The sequence below is a fragment of the Oreochromis niloticus genome, linkage group LG3 (genome assembly GCF_001858045.2).
Source record: "Oreochromis niloticus isolate F11D_XX linkage group LG3, O_niloticus_UMD_NMBU, whole genome shotgun sequence".
Taxonomy (NCBI): Eukaryota; Metazoa; Chordata; class Actinopteri; order Cichliformes; family Cichlidae; genus Oreochromis; species Oreochromis niloticus.
Window position 1 is genome coordinate 66,926,517 of NC_031967.2, and position 17,711 is coordinate 66,944,227.

The 17,711-nt window shown below is 40.3% G+C and overlaps 1 protein-coding gene across 4 annotated transcripts; it reads right to left on the reverse strand.

Moving 5' to 3' along the window:
• Positions 1-1,501: 1,501 nt before the first annotated feature.
• Positions 1,502-9,242, reverse strand: LOC109199424 (coxsackievirus and adenovirus receptor homolog). 4 transcript variants are annotated; one of them, XM_025905328.1, is made up of 5 exons: positions 9,155-9,242; positions 9,001-9,066; positions 5,707-5,797; positions 2,524-2,889; positions 1,502-2,285 (listed from the first exon to the last, which is right to left on the reverse strand). In XM_025905328.1, the coding sequence occupies exons 3-5, from the start codon at positions 5,717-5,719 to the stop codon at positions 2,101-2,103; spliced, it is 564 nt and encodes a 187-aa protein (XP_025761113.1). In that variant the 5' UTR covers positions 5,720-5,797; positions 9,001-9,066; positions 9,155-9,242; the 3' UTR covers positions 1,502-2,100. The 4 variants fall into 4 exon arrangements, with proteins under 4 accessions (XP_025761113.1, XP_025761114.1, XP_019210320.1 ...); XM_025905329.1 differs by having other exon boundaries at positions 9,188-9,203; XM_019354775.2 differs by lacking the exon at positions 9,155-9,242 and having other exon boundaries at positions 9,001-9,137.
• Positions 9,243-17,711: the final 8,469 nt, after the last annotated feature.

Consider the following 17,711-nt stretch of genomic DNA (forward strand, 5'->3'; position numbering starts at 1 on the left):
GTCTTCTCCTCCATCATCAGTTATCAGGAGAGCAGACAGTCAAAGTACAAGAATTCAAACAAACACAGAGATTCTACTTACAGAGCAGACACAGCACAGATGTTTCCTTCATCGTCCTTCTCACTCATTTGAGCTTTTTTTCATTTCTCTCACTGACACCAAGTAAAGCCCGCCCTCTTCCTCTGAGGAGGAGATGTTCTATTGGTTCAAACTCAGTGGGTAACTAAATTCTTGTAAAATTGCAAGATATAAACTATAAACATGTATCTTTTAATGCAATGAGTCTCCTCAGACATTTGGCAATTTTTCGTCACTCATCCAAGTGACTTACTCACCCTCAGCTGACTGCAGGTTTCCCCAATCTCATAAACAGTACATTACATAGCATAAATCCTGGCAATCCTCCTGGCACTTAACAGCGTACACTATGTTACTCTGTTTGTGTCGGGGGACCCGATCCTTGGGGTGGACCAGTTTTTGGCGCAGCATGTTTTGGGGTTTAAAAGCCACAGAGACCCGGTGTTTAGAAAAAAATGCGTCTCAACTGCTCCGATACTCCTGACACATATGGGATCACTACAGGTTTTCTCTTGGGCAGCGGTTGTCCTTCTCTCCTGGATCAGCTGGAGCTTTTTTTAGGTGCCTTTCCAGCTTTGACAAAAGTCCAGCTGGGATAACCACATTTACTCAGGGCCTTCTTGATGTGATGTTCTTCTACCTCCCTGGTCGGTGTGTCTGTGGGGATGGTGTTCACTCGGTGTTGTAGCGTCCTGATGACACCCAGTGGATGATGAGAGTCAAGCCTTAAACCACAGAATGTTTGATCTGCTTCCTTCAGGCAGGAGGCTCTGGTCCATCCGGACCAAAACCTTTTGCCATAAGAACAGTTTCTTCTCCTCTGCTGTTGGATTCATAAATATTAACCATAAGACTTTCCCTACAACCTGCTCTGATTCAATCACATGCGGCACCTGTTCTTTTTTTGCATTATAACCTGCATTCATGTATACATATCAATCTGTTTCTCACATTTTATTTTTACTCAAGTGTCTCTTTTATCGTATGTTTGCACAAAGTGCCATAGCAATTTCCTAATGTTGTAAATCTGCTCAACATTTGGCAATAAACCCTCTTCCTGATTTCTGACTCAGCTGAGACTGAAGAAGTCACTTTGATGAGTGACGAAACGTTTCTCCCACTGAAGATGATCCAGATGAACAGAATCACCCTTGACTGAGCATCAGGACTACCGTGTCTATGTTGTGTTCTGGTGATGGTAGCCGGACTCCTTTTAGAACTAGTTGAAATGTGAGGTCATACTGTGAGCTGCTAACCTCCAGGTTAGCCTGCACTGTACAGGCAGTTGATCAAAAAAAACAGGCAGTTTTATCAATGTAACAGGGAGGAAGAATACAGAATAATGTATTTGACCAATTGTCCAACGATTCTGATATATTATCCACTACCTCTGAGAGGCAGGTCTGTAATTATGAGAAGCAGAAACAGTTCACACATGGTTATATTTATTTTGGATCGACTCAAAGTGACAAAATCTGCATCAACAGTTTCAGGAAGTCAGAGCTTCTGATTGAAAAACAAAAACAAAGTACAGCCACAGGAAATGTTGGAATAAAACAAACAAACAAACAAAACACACATTAAGTACTAACACATGTGGATCTTTGTTGGGAAAATATATAAATGAAAGTAACAGTTGAACAGTAACAGACTGAAGAGTCTCCTTCATGGAAGGTAAAGTTCAATAAAGCTGAATCGTTCCAGGTCAAAGGGAGGAAATGTTGGACTCTGCAGCTACATAGAAATGTTTTTTTCTTTGGTTTCATTTTAATATAATTACATTTAAAACAAGTCAAATACCAGCAACATGTGATCAAAGGATCCTGAGTAATATCAGACAAATACTGTTTATATTCCAAACAACTTTCTCCTCTTTTCTGATGAAAAATGTAAATTAAACGTAAAATCTGGACGTGTCTGACAGGTACCTGCTAAATGTTTAATATTACTGATTTCTGTCTTTCCACATTTTCAGTGACACGACTGAAAGCAAATCACAAGAATCACAGTTAAGCTGACATTTCAAACAGGCTGAAATTCAACAGGAGGCTGGTATGAATCCTGACTCTGTTGTTGTTTATGTTTTCTGTAGATCAAAAAACCAACAACAGCAGCAACAGAAAACACAGCAGAAACACTCAGACCAACGATCAGTCCAACAGATCCATCCTCCTTCCCTCCATCCTCTGTGTGTCCTCCTGTCTGACCTGCAGGTGAGAAACAGGTGTGAGGTGTCAGCTGTCAGGTAGGTGATGAGTGAAGAACAGAACAGAATCCATTTCCTCTTCAAACTGCTGTCAGACATTATCTACTGCACTCTGATCACATCACTCAGACCAGCTGCTTTCTACAAAGTCTCATCAACAACATCTTTAGAAACAAACATCAACAACCAGGAAGCAGCTTCACCTCTGATCACACACACACTCAACTCTACTCACTCACCTGGAGGATCAACAACTTTCAGGGTGACGATGCTGATGGGGTCAACATTTCTCAAAACAGCTCTCTTCCTGCGTTTAGTTCCTCTCTGGACGACACGACACTCGTATGTTCCCGTGTCATTACTCGCCACATCCTTCAGAATCAGAGACACGTCTCCATCCTTCATCTGTCTGTCCTGCAGATCCACCCGGTTCTTAAAAGATGGATGCTGTTGTTCTGGATAGAAACGCTCATCCCGGAACAGAAGCACATATTTCTCTCCCAGGTCAGCTCTGCTCCACTCTAGAACAATAATGTTATTGTTGTTTGGAGCTCGACATGTCAAAGTGATGTCCTGTCCAACATCAGCTGTGATGTTTTTGTTCTCTGAAAGAGGAAACAACACAGAGCAGAGAGGTTAAAGGTCAAAATACAATGACTCACTACACCAGGCAATGAGAGTGAAGGTCACTTGTGTCAAACCTCATTTTTCACTGGCACTGCTGTAAAAGTTGTTATAATAGAAAGGTGTCTCACTTTGTTACCTACCTACAATAAATAAGGAGCTAATTTTGAAGTGTAATAAGTGTTTGATGCACTGGAGTTCTCAGAAATGCTTTAAGCATGAGATCTTTCTGGAAAGACCACATTTCCTGCAGCTTCACAAAACAGAAATATGTGCTGATAATAAACAAACATAATGTGTGAGAGAAAGCAGCCTCTCATTATAAGACACTGTGAGTCTCTGCATGCTGCCTTTATGGAGCTACAGCTGTTTGTATACACTGAACTAAAAGCTTTGTAGCTGTATGCTGACTCCTGACACTACAACACATCACACTGGCACACACATTACACTTCTGTCTCTGTCACAGCTGGATTACAGAGACAGATGTTAAGTTTATACAGACTCCGCCCACCAATGTGTCACCTTCACAGCAGCATTAAAAACAGTAGCTTGTTATTTACTAATGTCTTAATTGCATTATAATTTTGATTTAACAACTCGATGGAAACAGCACTTAGTTATAGTTAGGGTTACATTACTTTTGCATTTCTCCACAATGTGGTCTGAGATCTCAAGTTACTGGTGAAACAGAAACTTTAAGCCACTAATCTCCTGTCTGTATACGTGTTGCTGTTTGGAGAGCAAATGCAGAAGAGTTTCCATCCACTGCAAACATGTTTCCTGTTTGATTTTCTAAAATGCCAAATGCACATCAATGGACAAGGATAACCTATGAGTTGGTTCAATGCTGATTGGGTGACAAGAGGGATATAAAAGAGATACAAAAACAAAACATGAGAAGCACAGAGTGGCTGCAGTGGACACCAGTTTTCATTTCAGCTCTTTGTGTGTTATAACTTGACTCTTCTCTGTGGTTGACTGAAGATCAACAAACAGCACAAGGAAGATTTGCCCACAGACCGGTTGTACCACATACACTGCCTCCATCAGCATCAAACACTGTGCAGGTAGATGAGCCGTCCGTCTGCCTTCATATTACTGCACTGAAGCATAAAAGCAGCAAAGCAGTGGCAGCTTCAGATGCCACTGCTTTGCTGCAGCAGCTGCCTCTATTCAGAGGTGAACTAAAATATTATAACTGAAAGATACCCTCGGTATGTTGAACTATGCAGTACAGGAGCCTGTGTGCAGTGTACTTAACAACTCGCAAATATGCATCAGTAGCAGTACAGATCAGTAGCCTCTTCCATCTGAAATGGGAAGTCAGAAATTCCACACTCTTAGTCAAAATTACTTTCAAATAGAATAGCTTTACTTTCTACTTCACCAACCTCAACTTCACAGTCCAACATGGCAGCTGTGCACACAAACAGTATCAAACCTAAAACGTGTAATCTGTACTTTCACTTTTGTGCTATTGTGTTAGCATCGTGTTGTACGGCTAGTTACAGATGGAAAACCAACAGAATAAAAAATCTCCAAAAAGATCTCCAACATGTAACAGGTCTTTGGTGTCCATCCACATCCATGGACTCCACTTAGCTAGAAGCAACATAAATAGTGTTTTCTTTTCTTTTATGACTCGTACTGGAAGGAAGTTAGCTCAGGAGTGACGCCACAGTACAACCTCCATCAGACCTCTGAGGTTAAATAAGCGTAACAAGATTTAAAAGCTTTTACTAATGTTTACAGGCACTGCTGCCATCTTGGATGGTGAATTCAGGATTATTGGGGATTTTCTCAGGTGATATTTGAAAGCTGAATTTCGTACTGTAACTCGTTACCAGGTTACATAAAAACTAATTCAAACTCCATCTTAGTTTTTATGTCAGAGTGAAACTGATTTTGGTTTCTCATAGTTAAATCTCACCTGCAGAGACAAACACGAAGAGATCGACAAACAGCAAAGTGGAGAAAAACAAAAAAGATGTTCGGCGACACATTTCCGCAGCCTAGCTAGCTAACACTTCCACCCAAATATTAGCGGACGTCACATCCGTGTCTTAGAGACAGAGTGTACGATCATTTCATGTTTTTGGGATAGTTTTCAATTATATTTATATTTTTTATAATATATTATAATCATGGAGAGGCTGCAACAGCTCGAGACGAGAAAGAAATTAAAAGAAACAAAAGGCAAAAACAAAAAACTGAGTTCTACTTCCTGTCTTGACTTTTTCTACTGGAATAAAAGAGCTGATGCAGAGTTTTTATCTAAGTGGTGACGCCTGCCGTTCAGGAGAAAACTGCAGAAAAATTGCTATTTGACGCAGTCATGTCAGGTTGATTTGGGTTCCAGAGATTCGTATTATTGGGTTTTTATTCACTGATCTGATGATGGGGAACTGGGGATTAACTTCTGAAAGTCACAGAGAAACTTTGATATCTCAGTGAACTGCAGATAAAATTCGATAAAATCCAAACACTTAGATACGAAAGCTCAGCCAAGACTAGGCTAGCTTTCACTGAGAGTTTGGTTATCTGATAGCTTGGTCCATTTTTTAAAATTTGAATATATTGAAAAAGTAATGAAAAGTAACATAGCACTAGTTTATTAAACAGCGATGCCTAAGCAGTCCTTAGTTTTGAGAAGAATAATCTTTAATCTGTCCTGTTCTCTTTCTTACATGTTCTCACCGAGTTTCTCTCCATGAGAAACAGTCCATCCCTGATGGATGAGAAACAGTGTTTTCTGATATTTTTTGAGATGTTTGAAACATTTAGTTTGAAATTACCTGTCACTTCCATCCATCCATTCTCTTCAGCCTGTCCTTATCAGGGTCGCAGGCGGAGCCTATCCCAGTTGTCATAGGATGAAACCCATCACTGAAACAAACAAAACAAAAGTTACTCTACAGTAAAGCTCGATAGATGCTGAATCACTGCAACTATAGCTTCACTGACTTTTGCAGCATGAACACTGGCGTAGGTGTGGTCCCTGGCATAGCTGTAGGGGAGGGGTGGCGCAGTGAGCTCAAGGGGGTGGTACCGGGAAGCAGGTGAGCCACAGGTGGTGGCGATTGTGTGACGACAGTGTCTTTCTGTTAGTCTATAGCAGGGGTGTCCAAAGTCCGGCCCGCGGTCCATTTTTAATTGGCCCGCAAGTAATTTTATAAATAGAATAGAAAATGGCCCGCACTTCAACTTTTGCTTGAGTGTATTGCACTTCTTAGTTTTAACACCAGGGGGAGCTACTGTTGATCAAGGCAGTTGCTCCACCAAAAAGGACAATCACAGAAGAAATTTACCCCCAAGTTACCAAACATGGCAGAACCAAAGAAGCGAAAGGTCGAAAGTGAATGCAGAAAATTTCAGAGATGGTGAGAGAGTGAATATTTCTTCAAAGAATTGAAGGGGAAGTGTGTCTGTTTGATCTGCACTGAAACTGTGGCAGTTATGAAAGAGTATAATGTACGATGTCATTATGAAACCAAACATCAGGCCTATGCATCCTACACTGGTGCTGAGCGAGAGCAGAAATTAAAGCAAAGGGTAGCTCTCCTGCGGGGTCAGCAACAGTATTTTTTTCATGCTGAAATTGTCCAGAAAAAGGCTACAATAACCAGCTATGAGGTCGCCCAACTCATCGCAAGACATGGCAAGCCTGTTTCAGATGGAGACCTCATAAAACGCTGCCTCGTTAAAGTCACCGAAATAATGTGCCCGAAAAAAGTGCAGGACTTCAACAACGTCAGCATGTCCAGAAATACAGTTGTGCGACGCACTGAAGACTGTCAGCCAACATTAAACTGCAACTGTCTGATAAAGCTGTGCTTTTGATTTTTACTCCATCACTTGCGATCCGAGCACCGATGCCACAGACACTGCACAGCTGCTCATGTTTTTGCGGGGAGTGGACGAGAGCACGAGCACTTTAGGTGAGTAAAAATATATTCCACAGTACCGGTGTGTTAATATGCATGCATGTGCAGGTACACATGCTTCAAATATCAATAATGCGCATCAATTCTGTCACTACCCTGCTTTTGCGCACCACTTTCTTATATGCGTTTTTCTTGTTAACACACAGAGTACACACCGCTGTGCACAGCGCACGCACAAGCAAAGTCAGCTGATCTCATCTGATGCAGATCTGCTCCTTGATCAAGTGACATTTGTCCGGATTTTTGGCACGAGTGGCGTACGATGAGCACCGCGGCTGGATGGTCCGATTTACATCAGCTGATACTCACCAGAATAATTTACTAAAATTATATGGACTCATGTTATTTAGTCCAGTTCAGTCTGTTAATGTTGATAACCGTTTCAAACGAACGTTAATAGGTGTGTTGCTAAGCCTAATAACTTAAATAACAAACTTGAAATGTACCCGTCCCATTTTCCCCTTTATTGTTTTTTCTCTGTGCTGAAAATCTTCTGTCTAAGAAGAAATCTGCTGCTGTTGTGAGAATGAGCTACCAAAGCTTTTTCTGAATAAATCAATAAAGATCCATTTATGGAAAGCTGTGATGAAGGCAGTTTTGTCTTTAATTATATTCAACAATATAACACATTTGACCACTTTTAAATGATTTTTCTAACTTTAATACACTACAGTTAAGGTTATATACCTAATTTCTAGGAAGTGGCCCAGCCCCTCCTATATTTTTATGTATGTGGCCCTCAGTGAAAAAAGTTTGGACACCCCTGGTCTATAGTGACGGCAGAGTTGAGTGGGAGAAAGAGCTGGACTGGAACGGACTGTTACCATGCAAAACTGTCAATAAATACATTTATTATGAGCAGAAATATTGTGTGTCACATACTTTACAAACACATAATGGGAATGACAGAAATTCAGAGAGGTCTATACATCCAGGATCAGCTGAGAGGAAAGCAACAAACTCCAGCCCAAAGATGATCTGGCTTGACATTAGCTAGAGATTCACATCATAGCCTCATGTGACAAATCAACATCAGTCACATGGGTGTATCAAATACCGGCTGCAGCAACACTCACTTCAAAAAAAAAAAAAAAAAAATGGAAAAAGAAACAGAAAAAGTAAAAGCGCTATTTTAATGGCGCCCTCTTCCAGCTGTGAACTAATGCAGCGATTCATTTACTCAAACTCATAACAGAAAGAAGGAAAGACAGTAGCCTATGTTTAGAAGAACTCAAACATTTTACTTAAATAAGAGAAACTGGCTTCTTTTTTCCACTTTAACTGTGTTTACAGGCCATTATAGTCTTTATCTGTCTTACACCTCGACCAAACAACAAATACAAAATTAAAACGTAAGTTAAAAAATCTAACTTTCTCTTCCAGCGAACATTAAAATATATATATATCTCAGACGTATTGTTACGTCTTTTCTACGATTTGGCACATCTCAAATAGATGAAAAAAATCCAAAAAGTAGTTATATTAACACTAAAACACACAAGAAAGTAAAATATTCCATCCAACTGTGTCAAAGAGTAACCTGCACGAATATATCACCTATTGTCATTTATTAGACTCTTGACTGTTGGTTGGGAAAATTTCACATATTGCCCAACCTTAGTATATTACAGTGGTTCCCAAACTTTTTTTGCTGGGCCCCCCCTTTGTTTTTGCAAGAAAGATGCTCCCCCCCTCCCCACACACACCTAAACTCACGGTGTGATTATTTTATGTGTAGTTGTTCTTTCCTGTGTAATTATATTCAACATTGCTATCAATACATTTCTCAAGAAATGCCTCTCTGTGCAAAATGGGTTCAAACACAACCAACTGTGGGAAACTGTTTGTGCGTGATTTGGGGAGCCCAGCGCTGCTGGGAAACTAATTCTGTCACAGAGACCTACCGATGATAAAACACATTGAATTCATTTCATATGATGTGATTTCACAGATGAAACCAGCCAACAGTAAATCAGATGCTTCACACTAACTCCACATGACATTCATCTGTAACCAGTAAAGTGAAGCTTTAATCCTGGTTCAGATGGATTAACATGAACAATCTGTTAATCCACTGAAGCTCACAGACTTCATCAACCTGTCAGATTATCTAAAAGACTGAAAGACGTCATTTTAAACACTTACTGTTGTTCTGAAGGATCTCTGAAACCCTCAAACACTCTTCTGATCATCAGGATGGGAAATTATCCACTGAGAGCAAATAGAAAAAAGACAGAAAATACATTTGACCTTGGTTTGGTCTCTGGCTGCACTAAACAGCCCCAGTGAACAATCTAACCTGTATTTCCTTGTCAGCTGTTTAATACGACACCTTAGACCAGTTTGGCTTCATAGCATCACCGTGGCAACCGCATTCCCGGACTGAATCAGCTGACTGGATCTGAGCGTGTATTTGACAAACAAATACCACAAACACACCTAAAGTAGCAGAGAGGTGACAGCAACAGGAAGTTAATTATCTGGCACAGGTGGATGTGTAGACTTTGTAGACTGTCTGTGTGTGTAGAGTTCAGATAAATGATGAATGAAGGGTCTCATGACAAAATGATAATAATAAAAGTCAAAGGTGTCTTTGTATCCAACAAATATAGACACCAATAAAAGAAGAACAGTTGATATTAAACACACACATTACATACAATGTCAAAGGAATTATTCTATACTATACTGTTGTTGTACTTTCAGAGTATACTGACTGATGTCAAGGTTGCAGGTTTGATTCCGGCTGGAGACACAAATCACTTTAGGACTGTCAGGAAGGGCAGCAGGTGTAAAACTCTGTAAATCAGAATAAGGGGCACTAACTGCTGTGGGGTCATCATGTGACCAGGAGCAGTCAAATGTAACTACTTTCTCTTTTACTCAACAGTGTTGAATCTAACAGTGTTGTTACTTTCATCTGTACAAAGTTTGTGTAAATAAGTTCTCACAGACAGAAAATCTGTGACAGCACCTCCCACCTGACCACTTCACAATCAGCTGAGGATATTTGTACAATCATTTATTAAAGGTTTTTAAATACTACATATATATTGGGAATTACATACCCTTGCACTAAACAGCAGTGTTGGTTAAAATATGTCTATCATTTTGTGTCCTCATAATTATAGTTCAGGATATACATACATGACATTTTCAGGGCTAAAAATCTTTGTTAAACTCTGTTTCCAAGTATTCTGAATGTTGACATTTCCTCTATAAAGATCTGAAGGAATCTGTAAAAACAGTTTTGTGGTTGTGGTGAAGTGAGTCACATAAAGAGTGTCACATTTCAGAAAAGCCACAGTTTTGTATATCCTGGTCAGACTGGTTCAGCTGACAGTGTTTGTTGTTGGTACAGCTGGACTCTGGGTGTGTCAGTGCATATCATCATACGAGCTTCAGTAAAAGTAAATTCATCAAGGACTAAATGATTAATTGGATATTAATCAGATACTGATAATGAAATTTTTGCTTCTTTTCCAGTTTATTATTCCTCCACTGAAACACGTCAGCATGATTAGTTAAACGACATCAGGACAAATGTGATGAAACTCAGCAGGAGAGAAGAGACGAGGAGCAAAGTGTGACCAATAGAAGCAACGTCACAAGGTCACTTTGTTCCTCTGTGCTTGCAGTAAAACAACAACAGAAAATAAACTGTTTACAGTCGGTAAACACTTTGAATCAGTCTCTGGACATAAAGGCCAAACACTGTTGATTTCATAGTAAAGGGCTGAGGATGCTGAGGGAGCTGCAGCGCCCCCTGATGGATGATAGAAAAACCACAACCAACAAACTGACATGACTCAGTTTCACAAATAAATAAAAAGTTTTAAAACACATCTGTCTCAGCTATCAGCAGAGCAGAGCTACTGAATTATTACTTCACATTTCGTTGTTATTAGACCAACTTTTATTTGCTATATAAATCAAGCTTTTTTGTGAGTGGTGACCAACGCTAAATTTGTGTGTATCTAATATTTAATTATTATTTCTTACATCATTCTGGTTCACAGACAAATATTACTTATTTGAATGGAGCTCAATCAAATATGAACACATTCATAAAAACTGTAGATTCAAGAGGAAAAATAATTAAAATATTTTTTTAATGTTGCCTTGAGAGTGTAACGTCCACAACACCTCATCTGTTCCAACAGCTTCTCACTGCTCAGGGACACATTATCAACAACTACACACTGAAATTATTCTACATTCTGAAAAATATGTGCTATTCTCCTTTTAAACCACTAATATGTCACTGAAGTTATAACTACTTTAGCTCACAGAATACACCAAAGTTATGACCGTAACACAAATGATAGACAAATTAAATAAATACTGTTCCATTTTACAATGTTTCCTTGGACATAACACAAGAAAGCCTTTATTTGTCACATGCAAGTCGCCCTGCAGCGAAACGGGCTCCTATGGGGGGACAGCATGAGAACAGAAAACAAAAAAACTCCTCTGCATAAAGAGCACATAAATGTCCACATCACAACAGCATGAAGGACGTGACAAGCAACATGTGTGGGTAAGGGGTAGAGCTGGGCGATAAAATGATAACGATATGTATTGCGAAATAACGTTTTCTCGATAGAAAAATTAAACTATTGCAATAGGCCTCATCTCTCTTGGCCTTTAAAAAAAAAAAAAAAGAACAGCCAATCCAAATTAAGTAGCACAGAGCCGAACCAATCACAACCGCAGCGTCACGTCACGTGACTTGTTACGTGCAGCACAAGTGCCGAGGCGCACATGTGTATTTGTTTGGGAAGCAGCCAGCCGGGCTGCCCGGGTAATGAAGGAAATGAGTTTGCCGACTGGAGAAAAATCAACCGAGAGCGTGAGCGAAGGTTACCGAAGAAAAAAACGTTGATGGTTCCAATCCCGGAGAGCTTGTCAAACGGAAGGGCCACAGAAGTTCCGTAGTGTGAAGGTATTTCGGCTATTTCAAGTCTGACAAAAAACAGAGTAAATTAAACTGTAAATTGTGCCGAAAGCAAGTCTGGAAATACAATAAAGCGGTGCATGCTCAATCTCTGACTGAAAGCGCTAATTCGTCATTCGGCTTTTGTCAGACTAAAGTCACTGTTAAAACTGTTTGAAAAGCTAAGCTATACAACAAGGAGAGATTGAGAATTTCCTTTTAGTTCTCAGTTTATTTGATATTGACAAAAGTTAGTCAATTTTGTCTGTTCTTCTGTAAAACGACCTAAGATTTATTTTTAGAATTAATATTTTGTTTCTAAGTGGAATTGACAATTTAGTCTGTTTTGTTTGTTTTATTTTGAAACTTAAACGCTTTAGCGGCTGCCTTTTGTGTAGTTTGCAATATTTGCCTTTATTTATCTGAAGCTGAAGTCTCATGTTCCTTAAGTACATCTGCCCTGTTGAACTTATTATGGGAAATAAATATTTTAATCAAAACAAGCTGCAGATTATTTCACATTTTACTTGTGAGCAACGGCACATTTAAATCTTACAAATATAGTTATTTGGCTTATATCGTGATATATATCGTTATCGCCTGAAATGAAAAAAACATATCGTGATATGAAAAAATCTTATATCGCCCAGCTCTAGTAAGGGGTGAGAAGTAAGCCAATGCAGACACAGCCATCCTGCCCTGCAGTTATTCATCCAGCGCTGGGCCCAGACCCGCCGTCCAACTCGGCCTTGGGGAGAAGTGTACGAGGGCGTTTGGAACGAAGAGTCTAAACACAGTTTGTTATCAGAAATTGTTTCTTATGTTCAGCTCCAGCCTTGAGACCGCAGCTGGCACTGATATGGTAGCCACATGAAAAAATGGTGGTGTTCTTGCTTTAGTGTGAACCACTGCATGTCAATTTTACAGTCGATCTAATGTCCATCACTGGTTCCTCATCATTCCCGTGAGCCTCTCCACGATGTTAGTCAGCTACACCAAGATGTTATCCAGTTTGCCCATAGAGCATGAGTGTTCAAGACAGCTGTGATGCTCTTCAAGATGTTGTCAGAGTTTAAGTACTCACAGCAGCCACAAGCTTCTCCAAGATGTCATCCGTGCTGCGTCTAATGAGCCCATTCTAAGAAGCCACGGCTCGCTCCATCCTTCCAATCAACATAGCGGGCAGCCTTGTGGGAAGTTGAACAGCCGTTTCCGCTTTCTTTATTCTTCGATAAGCCCGGGCCAAGCCAGCCCTGATCAGCAAGAACCCTGTTATCATGGTTCCGAAAAGGTAGATGTCTTCAATGTCCTCGATCGACAGTCCTGCCAGGCTAATGAGCCTCCCAGTCTTCCATCTGTCCATCGTGTATCCGGGATACATGATGGACAAAAATATCACAAGGACTTTAAGACTTTCCAAATTTTTTATCTGGTATTGTGCTAAGCTATAACCAAATTTTAATTGTTGATTTCAATAATCATTTGTGTTGTCCCTCTAATCCGCTGGCCAGAGACTTTTTAAGTTTGATAGACTCCTTTAGTCTTGTTCAACTTGTGTGGGGCCAACCCAGAAACAGGGTCATACGTTGGACCTTGTGCTGTCGTTAGGGTTACTGGTCCTAAACATGGAAATATGGGATGCTGTTTTTTCTGATCACTGTTCTGTTATTCTTGATATATTTTTATCTCGCCGCCATTTTACACCTCTCATTCCAACACACTGTTATTGTGTGTTTAACCCATCTGCAACTGAACAATTTTCTGTTGCTTTTAAAGAAAGTTTTAAGATCTCCCATCAGCTTTAGTACCCAGGAGATTACATCAAATTTTTCTGAAAAATGCAAAACTGTCCTTGATGAGATTGAAATCACAAACGGATAAACGACACAACTCGCTCAGCAAGACAAGAGTGCAGGAAGGCTGAACTTAAGTGGAAAAATACAGAGCCCTGCAAGGGACATGGGAGAAAAAAAAATTACCATGAACTTTTGCGAGATCTAACTCGGGATCTCGCAAAACTTTTGTGAGATTTCGCAAAACAAACTCGGGATCTCGCAAAAGTTGAATTCCAACAATGGCGGAAGCTACTTAGTTGTAATATTACTCTTTCTGGGTCACAAAATAAACTTTTAAGATACTCGCAAACCCTTTGCAAGATCCTGAGTTTATTTTGCGAGATCTCGCAAAAGTCAGTCTTAATTTTTTTTTCTCCCATGTCCCTTGCGGGGCTCCACAGAAAAAAGATGGGCTGCAGGTGTCTTTTCTCATTCAGAGAGAGAGAGTCTATACAGGTATCAGGACATTGTAAACACAGAAAAGTCTGAGTTTTTTTGTCTAACGTTATTGCGAACAGTTCCAACAATCCATGGATTATTTTTTAAATTAGTGACTCTGCTCTGAATATTGCCCCAGCTTCTCGTATTAACACGTAGCCCTGGCTATATAAATAGTTTATTAATAGCATTTATTTTAATGTTCGAATGCAAATGCTCTCTGTGTTTAAGAATGTTTACAAATGCCTGTAAGATGTGTGAGTGTGTGTCAGTTAGATGCACAGCCTTTTTTTATTTCACATGACCTTTTTAAAATATTCACCTGCTCTGCTGTTTTTGATCAGTTTGAGCCTGTGTGTTTTGATCAGGTGGAGGAAGTATGTAATGGCATGAAGACATCTTTTAGTCTGAATGATGTTCTTCCAACACATTTAACCATTTAAAAAAGATTTTTAAGTTTGCTGGTTCTGACATCTTAAGGATTTTTAATAACAGTCTTAGTTTAAGTGTTGTGCCAGCCTCTTTTAAACAGCCTATACTTTAATTTAAAAAAACCCCACAATGTTCTTGAGAGGTTTTGGTTTTAAAGCTCTTCACAGCACTGAAACTGTTCTTTTAAAAGTTCTTAACAATCTTTATTAGCCACTGACTCAGGAGACTCAGCTGTGCTTTTGCTTTCGGATCTGACCGCTGCCTTTGAAACTGCTGATCGCAGCATCTTGATCTCACGATTGGAGCATTATGGCATCAAGGACATTCTGTTAGAGTGGTTCAGGTCATATCTCAGTGACAAGACTTTCTCTGTGAGCTTTGGAGACTTTATCTCTTCCTCAGCTCCCCTTACTTGTGGTGTTCCCCAGGGATCTATATTGGGGCCAATTTTATTGTCTGTTTATGTCCTACCTATAGGTCTAATTTTTGGAAAACAACACATTTGTTTCTATTCATACGCCGATGACACTCAGATCTATATTCAACTGAAGAGAAGCTGTCCTGCTCCCAAAAATGGAGGCAAGGGGGAGGAGATCTCGTTTAATTGGTTATAAAGGGGGTTGGAAATTTAAGTTCCGACATGTGTGTTATCCACAGAAACCTCTGATTATCAGCTAAAATCCCATATAAAGCATTTCTACAACCACCAAACACGACGAAAGCAAACGATGATTAAAAGAGCAGTTATGTAAATGCACAAAAGTCCGCTAAACAAACTCGAAACCAGAAATTCTCCAGGCTTCATATAACCAGCTAAAGAAAGGCTTTTTATCCTCCAGAGCTGTCACCGATTCTGAAGTGTCACTCACCCAAAAGAAGACCACAAAAACACATAGCAGCACAAATGCGCTAAGACAGAAATTGGCTTACCTCCGTTATTATCAGCGGCAGCCAGTAGCTCCATGATTATCAGCAGCTACCACGGCTAACTAGCCGCATCAGAACCGCTTCTTCTTCTTCTGTCAGTTTTAATGACGGCTTGGATCGAAAGATGTTACACTACTGCCATCTCCTGGTTTTTACTGTTATATCACTTCCAAATCTTAGATCCTCTGGATGAGTCCAGTATCTCTCAAAATGCTGCAGTTCATCCTTTGACACAAACTAAAAGACACCAAAATATTTCCCAGGAGCTTGGCTCTCTTCACTGGCTCCCTGTTCACTTCAGAATTGATTTTAAAATGTTATTGTTGATTACAAAGGCCTGAATGGACAGGCTCCCGCGTATTTGTCTGACCTTTTCCTTTCTTATCCACTCTCTAGATGATCTTTTGGTTTTGGCCATGCCAAGATCTAGGCTGCTTCACAGAGGCGATCAAGTGTTCGGGAGCGTAGCGCCTAAACGGTGTAACCCCTTTTAATACAGTGTTAGAGTTATTTGGTATTAGTGTTTTGGTACTGGTATTATAAGTTATTTTGTATTTTTGCACTTTGGTCAAAGTTGCTGTTGTAATTAAATGTGCTTTATAAATAAATACATAAACAATAAACATATTTAGTTTAGGAGATGGTGACCACAGACTATTGGTCTCTCCTGACTCTGTCCTGAAGTGGTTCAATAATCCACCAGAGGGTGCTGCAAAACCTGATGAGTGGACTACATCTGGTGAAACTGATCTGGGCCGCCAAAGGTCCGTCAGTCTTTGTGGTATGTGGGCCATATGTAAGTTGTGTGCAGCCACGGGCCAGTTGTACGCACAGTGCTGGCCCAGAAAAGTTTCAGCTCTGGCCCTGGATTTCAGCCTAATGTGTACCTTAATCAAACCATGTAATAACAACATGTGCCACAACATGCCGAGACTCTGGTCAGACAGCGAATGGACTGATTCTTATATAGAATCTTATACATACACTTTCTCTAAAGGGAGTGCTTCCTAACTACAATAACACTCTACACATGCAGACTGGAGGAAACAGGGATCAAACCACTAACCTTCCAATCAGTAGGTGACCTGCTCTGTGACCTCCTGAGCTCGGTGACCTCCTGAGCTACAGCCACCCACTGGCAAAGCTGTGTAAACCCTCACTAGGTTTTGGATTAAGTGGAGGAAAATAGGAACATAAACAGTGCCATCATTGCCAGACCTGGCCCACATCTGGTCGACATACACTCTGCCATGACACCAGTCAGTCAGAAGTGCCAGCTTGATGCCAGTTCTGGGCCAGACCTGTTTTCTATGAGCCTGGGCCACATAAACCAAACCACAATCGAGCCAGATATGGCATGCCATCACATAGACAGTGCCATCATTGCCAGACCTGGCCCATATTTTAATGACATACGTCTTACCATGCCAGAAGTCAACCAGTAGTGCCAGCTTGATACCAGATCCTGCCAGACCTGCTTGCTATGTGGGATTAACATTTAAATGTCCTGATCTGGGGGATCCTGAGATGGCAAGAAAAATGAGATCCTCCTGTTTGTGTCAGTAGCCTCTTAACACCCACCAGTCCAATCCAGTGAACTCTTTAGATTTAGATTTCCATCTATCCCTCTCTATAGTATTTCCAGCCACACAGAGATTTTTTAACAGAACTGAATTGAAACATGGCATCTTTAAAGTTTCTGAAATTGTTAAGAGTCTGAGTAAAATGCAAACTGGTTTGATGGTCAACTGCAGTATGTTTAAAGTAGATGGTGGAAAACTTTAAAAGTCATTCACGGCTATTTCAAGCTTCACTGAGAGGTTTCACAAGAGGAGCTCTGATTCAGGCAGCGTGATCAAGATGGAAGTCCACACTGAGTCTCATGTTTATCAATTTATACTTCATCAAACACTAAAACACTTCATTTCTTTATTTTAGGTCATACCACCGAGTGTGAGACTATAAATATTGAAAGGGTAATGAACACTAGTGTTACGTTCCCCTGAGGGGTCTAGGCGGTGAGGGGGAAGTAACAAAAAGTGTCCGGGTCAGAAAAAGGAGTCAAGGAGTCAAAAGGGTTAAATTAAATAGTTTTATTAAAGTAGCTCAACTAAAAGAGACGGACAAGCCGCTATCACCGTTTAAGGAAAACAAACAAAACTCAGGCGTTGGTCAATAAAATAAAAGTAAGTCAAAAAGAGAGCAGCTCACTAGCTGCAAACACAACTAACACTCAGCTCACAAGCTGTAACCACACTAATGGCAGTCTGGCCCAGAGCTCACCTTTC